Raw genomic sequence first — 22,407 nt, 5'->3', positions numbered from 1 at the left:
CTGCATGCAATGGAAAGAGGGAGATTGGGATCAGTAAAATAATTTAAATAGAAAATGTTTTTAATGGCATAGAAAAAGTTTAGAAAAAAGCAATCTCCAAATTTGGTATTTTTTGTTAAAAAAAATCGCATGCCAACATTGTATTTTGCCTAGCGGACCGAGGTAAACATTAGGGAATTTTGCTGGGATATGTACTACTGTGTAGACATCCGTGGTATTGTTGTTCGTGCTGATCCGTTGTTCTCGGTAACATGAGCTGACGAGAAGAGAACAAGAAAATCAGCGCACAATTCAGGGATTGGACAGAATTGTCGTCTATTGAATTGTATGTCACTAACATGAAAGTGTCAATTCTGCGCAATGGTCAACAAAGTCAAAGTTAATAATGACCAATCAATTTCATTATTCATTAAAATATATCATAATATGAAGGGTGATATTGGAAACTTTGGTAAAAATTCGGCTATTACCCACAAAGTTGCAGTAAGTCAAAGCTCACTCTCACGATAATTTATTGTATCCTAAAACCTTATATGTAGAATGTCAGTATCAACTGAAGATTTTTTCGTATCATCTCGTCTGTCACACCGTCACACGAAGAGCGACTTTACAGACGGAAAAAGGGAGTCTGGGAGAATCAGCAAATCTGCGAATTCGGGAAGTACAAGGAGCAATCGCCTCACGCGCCGAAATTTTACCAACAAGTCAGCAAGATGTACCCTTATACACCTTGATGTTCATCCTGCCGAGATAAAGAGAGAAATCTGATTTATTTCCGATGGAATGTGTATATTGGAGCGCTGGGGTTGAGTTTTTGATTAAGTTTCTGACAACCAAAATATTAGCGTATTGGAGATCCCGCCGACTGACGACGACAGTTTGTACAGTCCATCGGCATAAAATTCATAAGTCGCCAAGAGTCGATGGAACTGGTTAAATATGGATTCGGTCAATTACACCAAGTGGTTCATTAGCTTATTCTCAACGTGTGGGACAGCGAATGAATACCTGACAAGCGGCAATAAAGCATTATCTGTCCCATAAAGAGAGAGATCACGGAGAGCAGCAATTATGAAGGCATCACGCTGCTGAATACCATCTATAAGATATTCTCCTCTATCTTGAAGCTTCACTCCAGGCAAATCAGCAACAGATCACATTTTCTCTCTCCGGCAAGCGATGGAAAAACTGTTGAGATATAGCCATCACTTGCGCCATTTTTTCATTGACTTTAAGACTGCCTATGATAGCATAGCTAGGGTTGAATTGAACAGAGCCCTGAGATAATTCGGTTTGCGGAAGAAACTGATAAGCCTGACTAGGCTGACCCCGACGAATGTGCGAGGCCAAATAAAAACAACAGGATCACTTCCGAGGTCATTCGACATCAATAACGGTCTAAGGCAAGTAGATGCTCTATCGTGCACCCTTTTTAGCCTGGCTCTGGGAGAAGTGATCCACGATGTTGAGGCGAGAAGCACCATCCTTCTTAAGTCCACCCAACTACTGGCCTATGTTGACGATATCGGCATCATAGGAGGAATAATCCCCGATGTACAAACTGCCTTCATCCAAATCGAGCGGGTGGCACGAGATGTTGGGCTGCACATCAATGAAGGCAAGACAAAAGATATATTTCAAAAACCGGAGAGGCAACAACATCAAATAGCACTGGTCAATTAAGAATAGTAAAAATAGGAGACTACAACTTTGATATCGTTGATAATTTCTCTTAGGTATGGTCGAGAACCACCACCGACAACACCTACGATAATGAGATCCACGCACGGTTGTTGATAGCCAACAGCGCCCATTTCCGCTTACAAAATCTGTTCCGCTCGGAACGTCTCATTATAGGGTCAAAACTCTTACTGTAATTTTGCTAGTCCTCACGTATTCCATGGAGGCTTGGGGCGCGTTCGAGGGAACAATCCTCCAAAGAATAATTGGTCCCGTACAAGAGAATGGATGATTCCGTAGTTTATATAACGACGAAATCTATGAGCGTCTGGTTGTGGGCAACATCTGGCTGAATAGGTTGAGGCGAGCCTGTAACTTAATCCGTGTGGGTGAGGGCAGTATCTATGGTAGAAAAAGAAGACGTGGCAGACCCGGCCTTAGATGGAGCGATGGTGTAGGCCAGGACACCAGACAGATTTTAGGGACATCGAATTGAGGGACTTTGATGTAAAACCGGGATGTCTAAAGTACCTTATTAAGGCAACCCTAGGTCGGATATCGGTTTTTATGCCGTTGATGATGATGATTTTGAAGCAGATCACACGGAATCATTCATTAACTGGGTTTAAATCGGCAATAAAACTTTTATATTCATTCCCCTCTATGAAGACAGTGCAATTTTTTTTTTCGTTCGTTTTTTTTTTGCTCTCACCTCTACCGTTGAAGTTTAATATCGGGGGATATTATTAATTATCTGCCTCCGATCATGGTTGACTACAAAACTGCGTGAAAGTTTGAGCAAAATGAAGAGAGAGGTATACTGTTCGTTTTCTGCAGATCTAGAATCACATGACACTCTCTTGACGACTGAGCGTCAGTTTTTCGATGACAGTGTCCCGGGATTGAATCCTAGTTGGGTCATGAATGTTTTTGAATACGTCTTTGTGCTTTTCGTTTTGCTGTAGGCTTATCACTTCAACAGTATTACTATCGTATAAGTATAATGGTTACAAAACTGTAGAACGGTTTCCATTAAAGTGAAGCTGGAAAATAGAACAACAGAACAAGTCGGGAAACCATAAGCTGGACGCTTCAGGTATGAAAGGTTTTGTGTATTTCTTTTATGAAGGCATTTGAGTGTGCATTTGTGCCAGTAGTACGTAGCACCAATTTCAGGTTATATTGACATTCAAAGTCTTGAATTTGCAAAGAAGGGACAACTTTGACCTATTATAACTTTAGTAGTAATAATGCGATTTCCACTAAATTTCGTTCTATGTTATAGCCTACATTGCTAACTTCATGGTGCTGGGATGAACTTAAGGAGGGTTTTGCAGCTAATTACTAAAGATGATAGTAATGTACTATTGATTATTAACTTTATTTGAACAGAAATCAACTATGTAGAGTATTTCGGAGCCTAGTACCATATAGTGGCAGCATCTTGATTTTTCTCAGATTTGTCGGTTGGGTAGCTTCCGAGAATGGGTCCGTGAAAAATTATCACTTTCGACCCCCACACCTTTCTGCCAAATGTCAAAACTAATACCGGCTTCGGAAAGTACTAACCGAGATCTTCCATTTCATATCCCACAAGACTATATTTGATGAAAAAAAAAATTACAACACTCTTTTGCACGCCCGACGTAGAATTATGTAACTCACTATATGCGTGGGCGTTCATAGTTCCCAGTTTTTCACTAAATTTGGTATCAATCGCTACAATCGTCTCCGGGAAAAATGCATGTGACAGATCGAGGACAGTGAACCGATTTTAATAAGGTTTTGTTTTACACAAATGAAATCCACAGCGTATATTTTCGTACAGAAATGCATGCATAGAAATTGCTAAATCGCTTTGAAATAGCCTCATTTCCATTTTTACCATAAAAGCGACATTCTCATCTACCATTGCTCTGTTGTCTCCTACATTCTTCAGATAGGCTTTAGCCATTTGTCGTAAAAGTTACTTCTTGCGTTACATTTTATCTGTCGACTGGGGACTTTTATCTCGCAAGCTGAGTGTGGCTTCGGTACAAGTGGCCATTCAGTCGTGGGCGTATTTCAAAGAGCTTACACAAAAATGGAACTTGGCGCGATAACACATTGTGCTTATCATGTCATTCTAGGTGAAATGAAGTCTCCATCTATCGGCCCCTAGTGGAATGAACATTGCGTACTTTGCGTACAAAAACAAATAATCGGAAAATGTTCGAAAGCATATCAGTTCACAATAATACTAAATAATATTAAATAAAGTGGTTTAATTTGTTTTGGCTTAATTATTCGGACCAAACCATGTAATATATTCGCACAAATTAATTCTATGAAAATTGTAATTGTTTTGAAAATAATACAAAAATAGAGCTGAAGGAGGAAAACCAAGTGATTTTAAATTAAAGAAGCAAATAAAGTTCCGTTCTGTGTGATATAGTCAGTAAAGTAGAATAAATAGCAATGTCGGCTGTGAAAAGATGGATCCGAGGATCTACATCCTCCTCATCGTCATCTTCGAATGCACCCAGCCAGGTTCTGGGACGACAGCGCGGTCGGAGTCATTCCCTGGATGTGCAGGCTTTGGAAAGATCTGGAGTGAGGATGATTCTTCAAAATCAGGTTTGCATTTGGACTTATCAAGCCACACTTCGTAATATAAATTAATAATTTTATGGAGTGACTTCGGATATCAAATTTGCCCCATAACACAATACGTATTGATTTTAATTTCTAGTGATGAGGATAATAAGCTTGAAATTGGTTCGTCCCACGAGTCGCGCACTATATTGGTCTTTTTCTCGTTAATTTTTCCTGGAAAGGTTGGTGAAAAACGAAGCGAACCTTTTTCAAGGATTCAGGTTTTGAATTTGAATTTTTCCATTTTTCCAAATGTAAAGGATCTTGCCCTGATAAAAAAAGGCATTTTTATAAGACGGAATTATAAAGTAGGCCATGGAAAAATTGCAAATGACAGTAAACAAGAACTTTAATGGAATACTTTTGGGTATACAATGGTAAGTATCCAGCCCCTCACAGTATTCGCAAACACGTATAATCTATGGAAATATGAAATACCATGAATATTTTTTTTTTAAATAAACTCTGATATTATTTGAAGCTTTATAGTTTTATATTTTAATGAAATATTAGGTTGTTGAATATGAAATGGTCGATTTGGCAACCAAGTGAAGTTAGTTGCGATTTTGCTGTATCGAACCACCACCAGTTGGCGGTGGTGGTGTCGGATAATGAAGTATAAATACTCTTACATTTAATCAAGGAGTCATTCCAGTTTTGACCATCGTTGTGATAACAGTGAATAGAAAGGAAAAAAGGATACAAAATAGCCAAGAACGTATACTTTTTCTGTATGAGTTCAAACTCGGTCACAAACCAGCGGACGCGACCAAGAACATTAACAGCGCATTAAGAGCTGATACGGTAAACGAACGAACCACTCGGCGGTGGTTAAAAAAATTCCGGCCAGGCCACGTGGAAATCCAGAACGATCGATTGACAACGATGAGCTGCATTTGCTAGTCGAATCTGACACACGCCAGTTTGTGAGAGACATTGCAGAGAAACTGGGCGTACACTATTCGACAGTTTCCCGGCACTTGCAAAAACTTGGAAAGGTGAAAAGGCTCGACAAATAGGTTTCGCATGCCCTTATGCCCGATGATATTAATGATCCCGTGTCGAATACATGGAACCTTTTAAGCTGACCTGTTGTCAGTTGCACATGTGTTTACTGGTATCTGCATAGCTGGAATTTCACAGATCCTTATGTAGCTGATTGTTTTTCGCGATCCAGTGCGTCCCTGTTAATGGAGGCTCATGCTAAAGTGTAATTGTTGCTTCGACTCGCTTGTCCTTACCTTCTATAGGTCACCCAATTCTCTACCCGATTTAAATGATGCTGTAGCCCGCCAGATGCTGATTGAACTTCGGCATCGATGGTCAGTAAGTAAGTACCATCTGCTGTATCATCTTACATTACTGCTAATTAGCTTATCTGATGTTCATATTATATACTTTTGGACTTAATTCTCTCCCTTGTGATATGCTATGCATTGACATTGCGTTCACACGTCATGCAAATTTTTGTACCAATTTCGAGCTTCGGCCCACTTAGGTATCATTCACGAATGCTGTGAACACTAGCAAAAAACATTTCCTTGGTGTAGCTTTAGGATTCAGAGACTTGTGATGACGGACTAGTTAAGTCCTCGAGGGTTTAACGTGAGCTGTGTGGAGAGTATCTGGACGACTTAATCCCACAGTCTTCTTAAGACACGGATTGATTTTGTGACCACAAACAGAGCCCCGCTGAGACAAGCAACAACGTTACCAGTCTGTACCAAGTGCATGGCTTAGCATTCATCCTGGTGGATGCAAGACCTACCTAAATCTCTACCGAACTAAGGAGTACGGCGCCCGTGTTGAAACGCAACACCAGGCCGATTCCCGAAGGTCTCTTCTCGCTTGAGAATAACCACAACCCCCATGAAACTCCCACTAGGGGACCAATCGCAAACAACGGAGCTGTACTCACATACAACGGGAGTTCACCCGAAGTATGAGAGTCCAGGGGCTATCCCGGTTCCCATGGTACCAGTATACCCCTGGTAAGGTTTCGTGACCAATTGCCACTTCAGATGAGTCCCCGTGCAGACTCGGGCCTGATCGCCCTGATTAGGCCTTTGGAGCATTCGCCTACTGCATCACGGCCGGCAAACCAAAGTGAGTACAGCGTCTCCCAGTGCCACCACTTTGGAGGTTCTCCTCGGCCACTTGGTTTTGGTTTGGCCGACAGAGTTGCCGCCCCGTCTTCCTCACCGCCACCTCTGAGCACCACGCGATGACAGACCAGATGGATTGGGGGAAACTAACTTTCACTTGCATGAAAAATTATCTTACTTGCGGTTTTGTGCAGGCCAGAGTCAACTCACCAGACGCTGCCTCACCTCTGCCCTGCGACATACACATGTCATATTTTTGGATTTTGATGAGAGAACAAATACCACCTTACATCCACTGCAAGTGGATAGCGGGCATAGAACTCCCACGATTTCCTAAATAAAATCAAGATGTCTGCCTTTTGCAAAAAGAAATTTAATTCTGAGACAACTGAATAAAGTACCGCTGAAAAATTTGTTCATCGCCCGACATTCGGTTTCCCACATAAATTTAGCTGGAAGGTGTTCCACGTAATAACTGTGTAAGGAAATAATGGGAATTGAGATGGTCAAACGACCATCCTGAGTGGCCGAAGACGACCTATCGCAAAAACCTAAAAAGTTGGCGAAATTGATCGTGAAGGTCCGCCCACAAACACTGCAGCTCCATTCAACCGCTCGCATGCCAAAGCACTGATGCTAACACCTTTTTAGCTGATTTCTGCTCACGAAATTGCTTCGGTATCGAAGATTCGTGTGGGCAACACTCTTTAGCCTCTTGCTTCCATTCAGTATCATGGTGACAGATCCAGATCACATTATGGAGATGAATGAGACCACGAAATCTTTTTATTTTTCCTTAAACGCTCCAAATGTTGCTAATGATGATTTGGATGCCTTTTTGTTCCGCTTCCATTGCGCGCCCAGCTTCCTGAAAACAAAAAGTTCACTTAAGGTATGGCTTACACTGGGCGTTGAGATATATAAGACCTCCACTAATTCTTTCTGTGTCACTCAATGATTTACCATTTACATGTCCTGAATTTTTCGTATGTTTTCTGACTTTCATGCACCTTTTGGGTGTCATGCACGTGGACCGTCTTAAATGTTTGCACGACCTCTTTTAAATTCACTAACCTACTTGTAAGCCATTATTTGCGAAGGCCTTTTCGGAATAAATTTCCATTGGCGGAAAGAGAGCGATTCGCAAACTTTTCGATATAGCTAGTATTAAAAAACTACTTGAAACCGTGAAGCTTTTTTGGAAAACGGTATAGAGTGGCTGTAGGATATTTATTGGGTTGGGGAAAAAGAAATGTCGTATTTGTGATCTAAATTTGACGCTTTATTTCACATACTTAGAATTATCCGATTTGAGGCAAATATGTGCCGTTTTGTTCGCAAAGTTGATGCCATTTAGAAAGCGACTTCATTATCCCCTCCTTATTTGCAAAAAAACTCAGACTCAGACTCAGCCAGTTTTCGCAAGCCTCTTTTGAGGACAACTTTGTAGTACCAAGAACATTTTGCATGGACTGGAAGAGATGGTAATCACTTGTTGCCAGGTACGGACTATACGGTGGGTGCGATAGGATATCCCATCCGAGCTCTCGTAGCTTCTGGCGGGTCATCGAAGATGTGTGAGGCCGAGCGTTGTCCTGGTGGAACACAACACCATTCCTATGGAGCAATTCTGGCCGCTTCTGGTCAATCGCCTGCTTCAAACGGTCGAGTTGCTCACAGTAGAGGCCCGAATTAAGGGTCTGGCTATAGTTGAGCAGCTCATAGTGGATGATTCCCTTCCAATCCCACTAAACACACAGCAAAACCTTCCTGGCCGTCAATCGCTCGCTTCGACCACGATCTTTTTCGCTTAAGGTTTTCGTACGTGATCCACTTTTCATCACCAGTCACGCTTAAAAAATGGGCCGAATTCGTTCCGTTTCAGCAGTGCATCGCAGGCGTTGATTCGGTCCAAGAGATTTTGTTGCGTCAACTCGTATTGCACCCAAACATCCAGCTTTTTTTGGAATCCAATCTTCTGCAAATGGTTCGAAATGTATATATCCAATTCCTGGCCAATCGATGCTCACATGGCAGTCTACTTGGATGATTTCGAAAATTTTATCGATTTCTACGACGATTGGCCTACCAGTACGGGGTGTATCTTCGACATCCACTAAACCGGAACGAAATCGATCGAACCAACGCTGTGTTGTGCGAATCGTTACAGTATCGGGCCCCCTTCACAAATTTTTTCGGCCGCCTTCTTTGCATTTTTGCCTCTCAGATAGTAAAAACGTAAAATATGATGAATTTCTTGCTTGGTGGACTCCATCTTTGACGCGCTATAACTTGAGACTGAAACATACGATCACAACACTGTCAAAGAGACACTTGTAGCGCAGAGTGTCGTATTCAAATCGCCGTATAGTATGACCCGATGCGATAAGTACAACATAGATATGTTTAAGTGTCGCCATCTATTGACAAAATACGACATTTTCGTTAAATTCCAGAAGGGGGACGGAGATAGATTTGTCATTTTGTCCATGACGAGAAGGACTTGATGATACAGAAAATCATGCACGATTGGTTGTTTCACTACAGCGACTATGATATTTTATCTCAACATATTTGTTACTCCAAGGTCAAGTGCGGGTCGTTTCTCTCTATAAATGGTGATAATAGAATGGCTAGCTGCCTAAAACAGGAATTTGGTGGGTATTTTGAGCTGAGTGGACATTTTTGCGAGGAATTACGAAGACGGTACTGTTATCAATAAGGGATCGTCAAACTATATTTCTTCTGTCTATCATTCCGGATCGTCTGAAGTGGAGGCGATAGGCTTACCTTTCTCCAACTCCTTGTCTACCTATTTGTATGGTACTGGTACTTGGTGGCTCTATTCTCGTGAAAAGTTCTCTATGTAAGGTTGGCTTTGCGATTGTCACGTAGAACAACCTTGCGATTTAATCTGAATTTTTCCGAGTCAGTTGATTCCCTTCATGTTAGTATTGCGAACTCTTGGCCGCGTTCGAGAGAAGAATCCTCCGAAGAATTTTTGGCCCCCTACATGAGGATGGATGATTCCGTAGCCTACACAATGACGAAATCTATGAGCGATACCATGACCGTCCGGTTGTGGATGAAATCCGGCTCAATAGGTTACGGTGGGCGGGTCACTTAATCCGTATGGATGAGGATGATCCCATCCGGTCTATAAGGGCAATATCTATGGTAGAAAAAGAAAACGAGGCAGATCCTGCTTAAGATGGAGCGATGGCGTAGGTCAGAACGCTAGACAGCTTTTAGGGATATCGAAATGGTGGACCTCGGCGCAAAATCGGGATGTATGGAGTTCCTTATTAAGGCAGGCCTAGACCGGATACCGGTTGTTGCGCCGTTGATGATGATGATGTTAGTATGCTAGTTAGAATGCATCGAATATAGCATAGCATAACATAGCAGTTTCATAAATAACATCTTCCGAACGCATTACTAAAGCTGTTCGTCATAGGGTTACCCAGATCTTACAGATGATGTGAGAGCTTCTTACCTTGTATATTTTGCCCTGTATCTGAGTTATTGAATATTGAATTGATCAAGGTTGCGGTCAACTCCTTGAGAACTCCGCTTCTTTCATTCGAATTCTTCCATATTTTCCCTTTTTGCAGCGGTTCAAGAAATGTGAGAGTAGTTTTCCCTTCGAATGTGTAAAGCTAGCGCCTCAGGGAGTTATTGCTATTTCGGTCGAGGTCATCAAAACTGTGCAATTTAATTACCTGGGCTTAGACTCACGGTCTTTGATTCTTAAACATAAATTCGTTACGGAAACCGCAAGGGAAATATTTTTCCGAGAGTTCCTCCTTACCTTCGATAAAGCTAGATGCCGCAATAAAATCCTGCATTTTATTTGGAATTTCGATCTGAAGTAAACTGAAATTGAAATGATGACTGAATAGAATGGTTAGCCAAGAAATAAATCGCATATTTCGTTTTAAAAAGTTATGTATAGAATCTAAAATAAGAAAATGCACAGAAGTAATTTTCGCCTAAAATTTAATTAATTAATTTTTATTATTGGTTATTCGATGACTCAGCAATATTAATTATAATGTTTATTTTACAGCGTGCCGCTGCGCATCAACAACAACTAGCTGCTCAAAGTGAGTACCATTTTATTCTAGTCAGAAGAAAGATTCAAATATCAAGATCGCCTGCAAACGTTCCGAAATAATATATTTTAATATCATTACGTTTTCCAGGATTCGGCCATAAATATGTATATATGTTTTTATATTTTCAGTATAATCTTGTTAAAATATAACCGAAAGTAGGCAATAATTTCCCTTTTTCTAGAAGTATTGGATCATCAGAACTAAGAACTAGACTTCTAACCTGGTACAGTATTATTTAGATTAGACTTGGCAGAAAGCCAGTTGTCTTGCACTATATTGTTCATAATAGAACCCCACCGAAGAACATGCGCCGGTGTTTCATCGTAACTGATTTTTCCAGTGTATCTGAATTCCTAGAAATGATAATTAGGGTGGCAGAGGTCCTTTTGGTGAGCGGAGTAGGGCAGTCATGCGTGGTGTTGGGATAGCTTGATGAATTCTAATAGCTTGACAACGAAATAGCTGTTATGACGAAGAATCAGTCGTAATCAGTTTAAATGACGGAATTTATAGGTAAATGCTTTGCTTTTTATATATTTAAATAATCAGCTAATCCTGCGAGTATCATAAATTCTAAATATTTTGGAACTTAATGTTATTAGTTATAACTGTGCCTATAAAACAAGAACTAAGTAATGAAAAAGAAATTGTGTGCCAACTACTAGATAATGGTGTATAGAATATTTACAAAAAAACTAAAGGAAATCGGTTCATTGGTTTTCGAGAAATTTTGGGTATCGATTAGTAAAAAGTGGTTTTGACAAAAACGCATTTGAAAATCTGGGAGTGAATAAAACCCTCGTAGAACACGTTTTACTTTCTCGACTGTAACTGGTTTACTTATTGAAATATTACCTTGCCGTTTTAACCAGATATTCTGAATCTGCAAGAAAATGCGATCGATCATCGAAGTGTATATCTCCCCTAAATGAAGGTATTACTACTGCTTCAGCTCCTTGAACTTAACTACTCACTAAAAATTTTAAGATGGACCTTAAGAAAGCAAAAACATGTTCACGACTGTCTAAAGTATGTAGACATCTAATCCTGCAAGTTTTTCTGATCTTAAGAAGTTACAAAAATCTCAAAAACAACCAGAAACCAAATTATATAACTACATATCAGCAACCATTTTGTCCACTTCATGTCTGTACTTTTTAGTTGTTGCAAAGTCTATCTGAAAATAGTTGGAATGAAACTCTTGATTTCAATTGTTTGACGGTTTGCAATCAAGAGCAATCTCTCCAACTTCCGAATTGCTACTACCAGTGAAGTTATCTTCGTGCATTACCCATGCTGGTGATACATGGAAGCCAGTTTCAGATATAATTTTCACTATAAAATATCAGCTCATCAGGCATTACAATGGTAAAGCGACATAATAATAAGTTACTTTACACCAAAAGAGACTTGGCTTTTTAGGAGAAGTTCCACTTTAGTCCATATTATAGTCACCTTTAGCCCTTACGATCACAAATATTTATAAAATTCCTTAAAGACTTCCCGAGAAACATGGAATTCTACACGTATTTCTACGGCTATCCACTCATAGGTCATCCTGAGGTAGTCAATTTCACTGCTAGGCATAGCCATCAATGGAGCATTCTTCTTTCTTGTAGTGTGACCCATCCATTGATATTTCTATCTTCTAGGCAACAAGTTGTCACTGTTAACAAAGCCTCACTACCCATCCACCTCGCAACTGTCAATGTATATAAAACAACCAAGGCAGGTCTAGCGCTGTTAATACATTGGGTAGCATCAAATTAGTTGTCACAACCGGCGGGAATAACGCTTTCTTTGATCTTAAATGCTCTGTCACCTGATAGAAGTGATAGGAATAGTGCAAGAAAATGACAGTCTGAAAATCTTGTTTTAGCTTTTATAGTTGTCTTCTCAATCTTCAGTTTGAGTGATCTTATTTCGTCTAGATCCAGACCCGTTAGGCCATGACTCGATGAAAGTGCAATCAAGTGAAATCATTTTAATTGGATTGGTCGAAGAAAGCTACCATGATCCACTGAAGCTTTCCATGTCCTAGCAACTTCCTTTTGGAATATACATTCCTCGTAGATGTTACCTCGATACAGATAAAATGATATTTTGCATCATAATATGATCATAGTGGCTGTTAGATTAAGTCCCTAGGCAGCTGAACTCGGCATACTGCTCTACAGTTATCCCCAAGTTGTTCCTCCTGTAGTCAATACAGGAGGATCCAGAGCGTAAACTAGCTGTGGACAAAATGTAAACAAAAATTGATCCCTTTTTAAGGTTTTGTGTAAAAGGAGGGGTCCCCATACATGCAAAAGGAGGTGTACATTTTTTTACCAAATATAGTCTTGTGGGGTATCAAATGAAAGGTCTCGATTAGTATCGAAATGCACACTCAAATGCCTTTATAAAGGAAATACATAAAACCTTTTATACCTTTATACCGCTCAGCCGTCAAAACTAAACCTTTCGTACCTGGAGCGTCCAGCTTCCGGTTTCCCGACTTTTTTATGTAATCCTATTGCCGAGCTTGCGCTTCAGTAATGCGATTGTCTTGCTCAAACCACATGTGGTGCAAGTCCATTTCACCGATTTTCTGTAAGAAAAATCAGCCAGCATGCTATGGTAGTGATTGCCGTTGACGGTGCAATTGTTTCCAGCATCGTTGTAACAGAAATAGAGTCTAATCACCCTGCCAACATGAATGCTGTTCCAAACAGTCAATTTTTTTGGATGTAAAGGTATTTCCAATGTTTTATGAAGACTTGATTCACACCAGAAACGAGAATTTTGTTTATTGACGAATTCAAAGTGCGAAAAGTGAGCCTAGTAGGTAGAGATGGTTTTCCGCATTCGCGGCCAGTTGGCTCAAAGCACAATTTGCGAACTCATGGCGTTTTCACGGATCAGACGGCAAAAATTTTTGAATCAGGAGGACCTTGAAGGAATGTAGGCCAACATCCTTGCGTAAAATACGCCACAATGTCATTTGTGAGAGCCCCAACTCTTTAAATCGACGTGGAATGGATTTATTCTCTTCCTCGGTAACACTGCCTGAAACAGGTGCGATATTTTTTATTCGGATCGCTTCTTTCGCATTCTGTTTGGTGGCTTCACATCCAGAAGAGTAAATTTGGACTCAAACTTTTCCACCATGCGGAATATCTTCTTATCTGGACGATTACAGTGACCGTAAATTCCGTGCAATTCACGTAAAAACCTCGTAACCGACTTGTTATTGTTACAACAAATTTAGATAATTTGGCGTGTCCTTCAACATCGTTAATGGCAGACCTTGACTGTCACGCGTTTGTTAATGATGACGTTTCAAAAACGGGGCGTTTCTCCCTCCTCCCCTCCCCCACGTGAACTACTCCGAATATTCTGCGGTGTCATAACATAACACAGGTCTTATGATCATCTTGTAATTGCGCAACTTCCTCTTCCCGTGTATGGGTTTTGATTTCAGAATATGGGAAAGGAGAGCGAGAGGTTCACATCGTTCGTTTTATTTTTAGTTTTCCTTTACAATCCAACTTCCCCCGTTGAGCTGTTGACGTCTACCAGAACATAGTGGCTAGTGCATCTCCTTGTCTTAACCCCTTTTGAGTGACAAATGGACCAATTAGCGTGTTCTGGAAACAGACTCGAACTATGGTGTCATCCGCGATTTTAAAAGCCGGACTAGTTTGGCTGGAATCGTAACAATATTTTGTACAGTTCTAAGCGATTAACGCCGCGGTAAGCCTATCTGAAACTTACAAATATTAGGTGGACGTAAACATTATACTCCCATCATTTCTCGAAACTCAGTTTCACTATAAATAGTTGATCTGTTATAAGTCCTAAAGCCACTTTAACTTCCTTAAAACAGGTCTCTTGTGTAAAATTTTTGTAGGAAGTCAATAGGAATGTGATACCTCTGTAGCTTTCGCATACCAGTTTGTCGACTTTTATGTGGAGAGGATGAATAATGTTTTTACACCAATCATCCGGTAGTCACTCTTTGTTTCATATTTGTGGGATCAGCCTGTGAATATACTTTACCATACAACTACCCCACCTTTGAAGAGTTCCGGGAGTATTCCTCTTTTACGGACGAGGATTAACTGCAGAGATAGAGTGTTCACGTTCCAAAGAAAATTCCTCAGTTGTGGTGCTGGTGAACTTCAAGCTTTCAGGAGTTCCAATAAGTGGGATACCTTTTTGTTTATCAAATCTTTTCTGCCACTTTTCCTAGAAAACAACTTTTAAAATTTCCCACTACTTCTAATGGTCTTCTGATATTTTTTGGCCGAAACAACGATGCCTTAATACACTAGATCATGATTTGAAAGCCCCTCGACTTTATCCAGATTAGGCCTATGCCCGAGCAAAACCGCGTAATCGATCAAGACAAGCAAACTCTTCTTTTGAATGTAACAAAGGCTGAAGAAGAGACACGAAGCTGAGGATACAAGTAGCTTCTTAGAAGGTTTGTAATTAATTAGTGTAGGCAGTTACTTCCACTAAGACGAGACATGTCCCCATCGTTTTTTCTACAAAATATATATGGGACCCTTACAATTTACATAACAGTGTTATTTACATCAGATATTCTGATGTGGACACCGACGGGCCTACTGTTTTCGCTTTGGGATAATCAGTCATGAAATTTCGGCAAAATTTGAATTTTCAACCCCACCCTGTTAAGGAAAGAGAATGGAGAGGAGACAAAAGGCAGGAGAAGCCCCCTCGCTAACTCCGTTAAAAATGATGACGGTCACTTCCCTCCTCTTTAAAGTATTATCTGGCATCAAATTGGGGGCATTTTGAAGTCAAAACGAGAGGGTTTAACTTTGAACCCCATCCTCCAAGAGAAAAGGCAGGTGTGAAAGGAAAAGCGGGAGGTTTCCTCTCTCTTGACAAATCGCGGCAATCAAACCCCTTAAAAAGTTTTGGCGTTATAGATGTGGGATATTTTGATATCATGGTATAATTTGATTTGCCAGCCCACCTCCGGAGAGGGTCGAGTAAAGAAGGTATGTGGCAGGAAGATGGGCTTCCTTTCTAACACTGTTGAAGAATTGTGGTAGTCATTCCATATTGAAAGGTTATGGCGCCCTAAAAAGAGGGGTTATTTTCTTACTATTAATAATTTTATTGGTGGGGCACTCATCGTCGTGATGTGACAGAAGGGCTACAGAAAAAAGTTCTTCTGCAGGAATCTTGAGTGGACCTTTAACCACTCCGTGTAATGTGGCCGTTTTCAACCAAACTAAAATTCAAAAATCTCAATTTCTTTCCTCCGATTTTGTTGCCTTTTCTTTCTTCTGGGGGCTAATTTATTAACTACCAGAACTTTACAAAAATAAGATTGTCAAATAAATAACGGCTCTCATAAACCATTATTAACAAAAAAATCGTGTGGCCTTTAATCCGTGTAAACACTAGAAAAAACTGACTTGGCTGAGGCCATCTAGATATGAAGTATCATGAATTAGATTAATTTCTGTCTCTACAATAAACACACAAATCTCTTACGAAATTGTCTACTCTACATTTGCCCCCACTACAGAAAATATAAATGTAGTTGACACACCTCCCCGCCTTTTGCATAATTCATTCCGTAGTTCTTGTGCTCAAAGATTGTAAACATTCACCCAGTCAAACTTCGCAGAAACACAATCCAAACTAAAAACTAAACAACCAGAAAATCTTGTTCCTGAGAATATGTAGATTATTCATTTTGGTGTGGTGTGGCGTTTTGTTTATTTTGTTGGCTCAAGAAGAGCCGGCACATGGCGTCATCGAAAGCACGCAACCTTGGGAGACAGTGATACAATGCCGAGCCAGAAAAAATGTAAACAAATCCGAAGAAAATGAAGAGACCCTAAACCCGTTCTTCAGCGGCATTCAATGCATGGGAGTTGGTAAAAAGCGGATGGTATTTTGAAACCAGGTAAAAGTACACCTGAGCTTGTACAGTTGGACGCCGGAAATTTGGTCGGGGGTTGAGGGTTGCTCTTCTTGCAATGGGGTGAATTCACTTCAATACTACCACTCCTTTGGAAATATGACGCTTGGATCATGCAAATTCTCTTAATCTGTTCCAGGAATATCGCCCCTCATTTCTCAGATTTAATCCAAATGAACTTCGAAAGTGAGCCACGAAGCCACCATTAGCATAACATCTAAGGTGCCTGGCCATATTCAAGGACATCAGAATCAAATTTTCGTGCTTCACTTAAATATTCGATTTAGTCATTTTATTTTCCCTTTCCCTTTCCTTGCTCCCACACGCTCAGCAAACATGGCGACCTGACGCTGCGGCGTTGTATGACGCTACTCCATATTACAGCCTGTACATGCTATGCCTTGCAGCAAACTCCCATGTGTTCAAGAATTGTTTTTGTTTACATTTTGCCACAGGGAATGTGTCGCGAAAAACCGGTTGTTATTTGCAAGTCCAATATTTGCAGAATTGTTCTGAGTTTGAGGAATTACCAGACTTGGATCATTCAAATAGAATTTTGAGAACGTTTGCGATAGATTTTGACGGTAAAGCATGTGAGGATATTCAAATTGTACAAAGCATCAATCAAAGTGCATAAATATTTATTGGCTGCAAACAGTCAACTCACATTCAACTATACACATTTATTCATCACTCTGTATGTAATCTCCATGAATCGCTTATCATAAATTTAGATTTTCAAATAAGTTTGTGCAACTACAAGCTGTAGTTTCAATAATTCATTCGCCCAATGTCGTCAAAAGCATCGTTTGACAGAGCTTAGTTCTACTAGCATATAGATGTTCTCTTCCCTAGCAAGCTGGCTTTGCTTACGTGCCCAGAGTCATGTTTGTAGACTGAATATGCCCTTCTACTCTAAAATGATAATAAATTACAACTCGATATCTTCTAGCTTCATACCCAATCAGCTCGCCTGAAGGTTGCCCAGATATTAATTCTAAACTGAATGAGCATTACTTCAACTTGAAAATTTCCTCATAGTCATGCCTTGGCCCATAAATAAAGTAGAGGCAATATCATGGAGCTTGGCGACATATTAAACTAATAAGGACAAATGGAGAGAGTTGCTTAAAAACATAAATTGATGTGTTGGACGATTTGAAGAAAAGCTTGTCAACGGCAAAGGCGCTCCTAATTTGCCTATCTCATTGCATCCTTGTTTTGAGAAAGGAGGGGCACATTTTATACTTGATCTAATTTGCATTCTTTATTTAGCTAATTGTCCTTTAAACACAGTTTCTTGTTTCCTATCATCAGTACAGCTGCTTACAGCTTAATGTCGATTGGTTACGCTGATCTCCTGTTAAAAGATATCTTAAATTTTTAGTAGTCGGCAGCTGGTTTATCGAACTTCGTACGATATATCAAGTGTCAGGTTCTTCTGTTGTTAAAGCCATTAGAATATGTGCTTAGAATGAAAATGCATTTTTGGGGGTTGTCAGTAGAGCATGCTAAGGCTCTTGCCAATCATGGAGGTAAAGCTACTCCTCAGTTTGGAAAAATTGGCAACAGTCGCCTATTTAGGTTTATTTGGATCTGAATGTACTTAAATTTCCATTCATTTGATCATTTCGGTATCATTTGATTTACACCCAGTGCCTTTGACTTTGCATCGGGATGAACCTTGGGCTGGAGTACCAGTTATTGCCAGCGATTTCCGTATAAAGCTCCAATTGACCAAAAATATGCATCTCGCACCGGCAGGAGCTCCACCACTTTATGGGAACCATTTTGCTCATCTGGGAGGCCTTCTTCGCCCTCAACAACTGGAAGCAATATATTGTAGATTAATTGTTCCTCTCGTTATTCATATGAGGCATTTGAATCTATAGGAGGATTACCAGCCATTTCCATGGTGTGAAAAGATTCTTTCCGACAGGGACGTCTCTGACAAATCAATAAACATAGTCGGTGTGGACCTCACGGCGAGTGTAAGGATCTTATTTGGTATGTCGTTTAGGCCCGGAGATCTCCGATGACTGCGGGAGTTACCTTTATATTCATAGGCCTCCGAAAGCCGTCATTTCCCCCCCCCCCCCTCTTGCTTGGGGAATAATCCCGGGATAATTTTCAGTAAGGACAGCAGCGTAATATGTGTAAACAAATGATTTGTAGGTCGCCCTATAATAGTTTGATAGGCTCTTCCCTATGGGTTTGCGTTCGTTTCTGAGTAGAGTTCTTTAAAGCGTTCTTTTTTGCTCTAGTCAGTTTGGTGCTTCTGCGGGCTCTTCCTATTCTTTCCTAACCTAGTCCGTCCTATTGATCGTCCTCCGAGTCATTCTTCTGCCTCATTGGCAAGTATATCATAGGTTAGTTAGTTCACTATCTCATCAGTAGTTCAGTTGATGTTAACCAGTGCTGATGGATCTACGACTGAACCAGGCTCGCTTTCCAATAAGTTTTTATATTACCTTCGTTGGCCAGTAACATGCCTAATTGCACAAACGCGTCTAATAAATTTCGTTCGTTGACAGTAGTTTCTTTACTTCCCCAGTGGAGTGCCAATGTATTGAGATTATTGGCAATTACCTCTGGAGCATCCCGTCAAATTCAGAGAATGTCAACTGTATGTATGTATGTACTGCCTGTCCCCGATTGACACGTGGTACATTTTATGGCTTGGCGAATGCACACCTATATAAACGGGGTAAGTAATTGCGCAAATAAATTCTGCAATGATTGAGGTTCATGGGGCATTTACTACTTCCGGCAATATATTTGTTATCCTGTTCCTGCTTGCTTTCGTACAATCTTGCCTGCATTTGGAGTGCCTATTGCACGTTGACGTTATGGCCTTTCTTCCAACACTTTCAGCATCGCTCACATCGATCATTGTTGAAAAGATTCCGGTCTTTTCTTTGAGATGCAATCTATTCATTGTGAACTGTTCTGATCGCCCGCAGATTTGATAGTGCCTCCATTGGCATTGCGACTGTTTGAGTGCTATGAAAGACTTTTCTTAAACTCATATTGAATTCTTTTTCAAGTTTCACAAACTTGAATTACTCTTTCAATACAGTGCCGATTTCTTCTCTGGATGTCACTTTATCGAGATGTTTGCATTGTATATACATTTCATATTTTTGGGCACGCACTTCTGCATTCACTTTAAGTCAGTTTTTAATCTAGCTGGATTTATTCAGCTCGTACATGACATGTTAGGTACTTTGAATTTGGCTGATTCTCTTCGATCGCTACCTTTTGTCTTAAGCTTCACTTTGTTTGCGATCCTCGCACATGAGTTACCTATTTCTCACTCCTTTTTTTGTTTTGTTTTGTGGAAGTGTCTGCGGATACCCTAGAAAATTTCCTACTTTCTACTGGACTCTTCATCTTTAGCCATAATTCGATTTTGTTAGTTCAGTCAGTTGGGTCGCCTCCAGTAATATTGTTGGAGCGCCAGGTTTCGGCTGTTCCTTCGAAACACTTTCTTCTAATACGACCTTTTAAAAGAACCCTAATGGTTTTTAGACTCAATGCTGTCTTCAGGCCATTCTGCTTCATCTCGAAGCGAATTTCACTGAGGGCTTCGGCAAATATCTCTCCTTTCGTCGGCTTAATGAACACAGTAGATGATCTAGCCTTTCATCGTTTGCTCGTGTTTTCAAATAGTGGTGTTCTATTTGTAGCTTCTTTGTCTTTGGACAAACGGGTTTCTGAGGGCATAGCGTGTTGTCTCCTTTTGTCCTTCTCGTCCTTCCCTTTCGGGTCCTGGAAACTAAATGGATAAAGTCTCCTTCAGGGGCGTCTTCTTCTTTCCGCTTTTTTTCCAGTTCGTTTTGCAGTGCCCTAACTACAATCCGTTTGGAGCTTACGGTGATCCCAGTGGGAAGTGGTGCTGTTTCTCTTTTTTGCGCGTTTTCCAATGCTGTACATGTTCGCAGGTAGAAGGAAATGCGATCCAGTAAGTCCTTCAGTTCCATCAGCCCGTTTTTGACGCCTCTGCTTACGTTCTTCTAAAGAAACATTGCCGGCCGAATGTGCGTCGCCACCAACGCGCATAGTTTGATGAGCCTTTCCTCTTCGGCTCTAGTTAGGGCTATCGACTGCACTTCCATCCGGTTTGAATCCGAATCCACTTGCTCAGTTCTACCAAATTTAACTTTTTCCCACCCTTGTCGTCCTCGCACCGGCAGCTGAATGTTTCAGCCCTTATCGTCGCTTTGGCTGGACGCTTCGGTAAGCGACGCATTTTCATGCTGCACCTACACTCACTCAACTCTTTTCCTCCTCCTCCTCCTCCTTTCTGTTGTTCTGTCAGTATTCTGAACACTATTGTTTTTATTCTCCATGGAAATCATACCAGCGCATGCAAGCCAGCCCTAATAGTCAGGAAACTTCGTGGAAAAGCCGTTACCTCACTTCCCTGAGGCCGGACCTGAAAATTGTGTTAAGTTAATGTACCTAAAGTTCACATCTTTCCCAGCCTTATGCCTGTATGAATACTGCCTCCACCTTTTGCCAAGAGGAAGACACGTATCCCATAGCAAGACACTCTCAAAAAATTGTTTCTTAGAAGTTGCTCTAAGTGCTCTATACCCCATCCTTTAGCATGGTGGTATAGATGCCATCCATGCCAACTGCTTTGAAGTATTCAACTGATTATGCGACAGTTGCTATACTGTCGCCTTTCCTTTGGTAACAACCGCTCTCGCAGTGTCCTAATTCCCCTTGCAATACCTTCATGTTGAAAAGTTTTCAGAAGCCGCCAATTCTCTCCCTCTCACTTCTGAGACCTGTTCTCCCCGGTGGTGTACTACCAAGGGAATCTGTATAGACTCAACTCTGGAGTTCGTGAAAGTACCATCCGATTTTCTAAGAGAACCCAACTTGGCCGACACGTTCTTATTAAGGGCTCTGCACAGTCTGGAAGTCTCCTTCTCACCTTCCAGTTCCACTGCTGCATTCAGGGTGGATTACGGCGTTACCAGCTTGTCCTCAGCTTCCGCCGAAAGTTCTTGCATCCAATTTTTCTGGATATGGCCACATTTGGCGATGTTGCAACGACCATTTCCTCATTACTAAAAAACTTCTCCTTCTTTCGCAGTGGCTTCTTTGTCGTCGACTGGGAGCCCTCCCAGATTCACGGTGTCCGTGCTGCATACCGAAAGTAAACCACTTGCGTCCACATCACCAACTACCCTTTTTTCCGTTTTTCCTGGTAGAGGAGCAGAAGTAGATTCTGACAGGCAAGCCTGCTGTCCCTTTGTCTTTGCGGCTAAAGTTTCTTTCTGCGGAGTCCTTCCTATCCTGTTTTTTGGAAGAATTAGACAACAGTGTCACCGACATAGTCAGGTTTCCAGTTATTCTCGTCAGGGGGGTTGCTGTACTTTCCCTTCTGGCTGACCACGCCGTAGACACAGGGTGTAGTTTTTCGACTGAAGTGGAGAGCCTGTCTTCCACAGATTTCAACGTGGGGGAACATGAATTTGATGAAGCTTCCAAAATCCGTGCCCCAGCCACGTCCTGCTTTCTCAAACTCGCGGGTGGATGCGAAGTCTGTAACTTCTTACCACGTGGACAGTTACAATCTTTTGTTTCCATCTTCATGCGTTTGTGGACACTCTTAGTAAACTACCCCACCACGACAAGGTGGTGTCCGAAGGGAAAGGTTGCACGAGGCATTGGCCTATAGCAGACCTTGCCGTCGACCTCGGGACAATTTACGTTGTCAAATTTTGCGGAAGGGATAATGTCTGCTGTTGCCAGACTGCTGACACTAGGTAAACATTTTTTTAGGGAGCCGGAAAAATCTCTGGAGTTGTTATCCTACGGTGAATGCTACCGATTAGCTTTGAAGATTTGAGCGGGTTAGATTGTAAACCCCTGATCCTCTCCAGTAGTCACGGCCGTAAAAGTT

The 22,407-nt window shown here is 41.1% G+C and overlaps 1 protein-coding gene across 3 annotated transcripts in view; it reads left to right on the top strand.

The window, feature by feature from the left end:
* LOC119660607 overlaps positions 1-22,407 on the top strand; it is a 586,737-nt gene that overhangs the window by 318,590 nt on the left and 245,740 nt on the right. For all 3 annotated transcript variants that reach the window (XM_038069301.1, XM_038069297.1, XM_038069296.1), the window contains one exon: positions 10,489-10,525. In XM_038069301.1, the coding sequence (XP_037925229.1) occupies positions 10,489-10,525 (37 nt within the window). The remainder of the gene's footprint in view (positions 1-10,488; positions 10,526-22,407) is intronic.

This window comes from Hermetia illucens, chromosome 6 (assembly GCF_905115235.1).
Source record: "Hermetia illucens chromosome 6, iHerIll2.2.curated.20191125, whole genome shotgun sequence".
NCBI classification, from domain to species: domain Eukaryota; kingdom Metazoa; phylum Arthropoda; class Insecta; order Diptera; family Stratiomyidae; genus Hermetia; species Hermetia illucens.
This window is presented reverse-complemented; position numbering and strand designations above follow the sequence as displayed.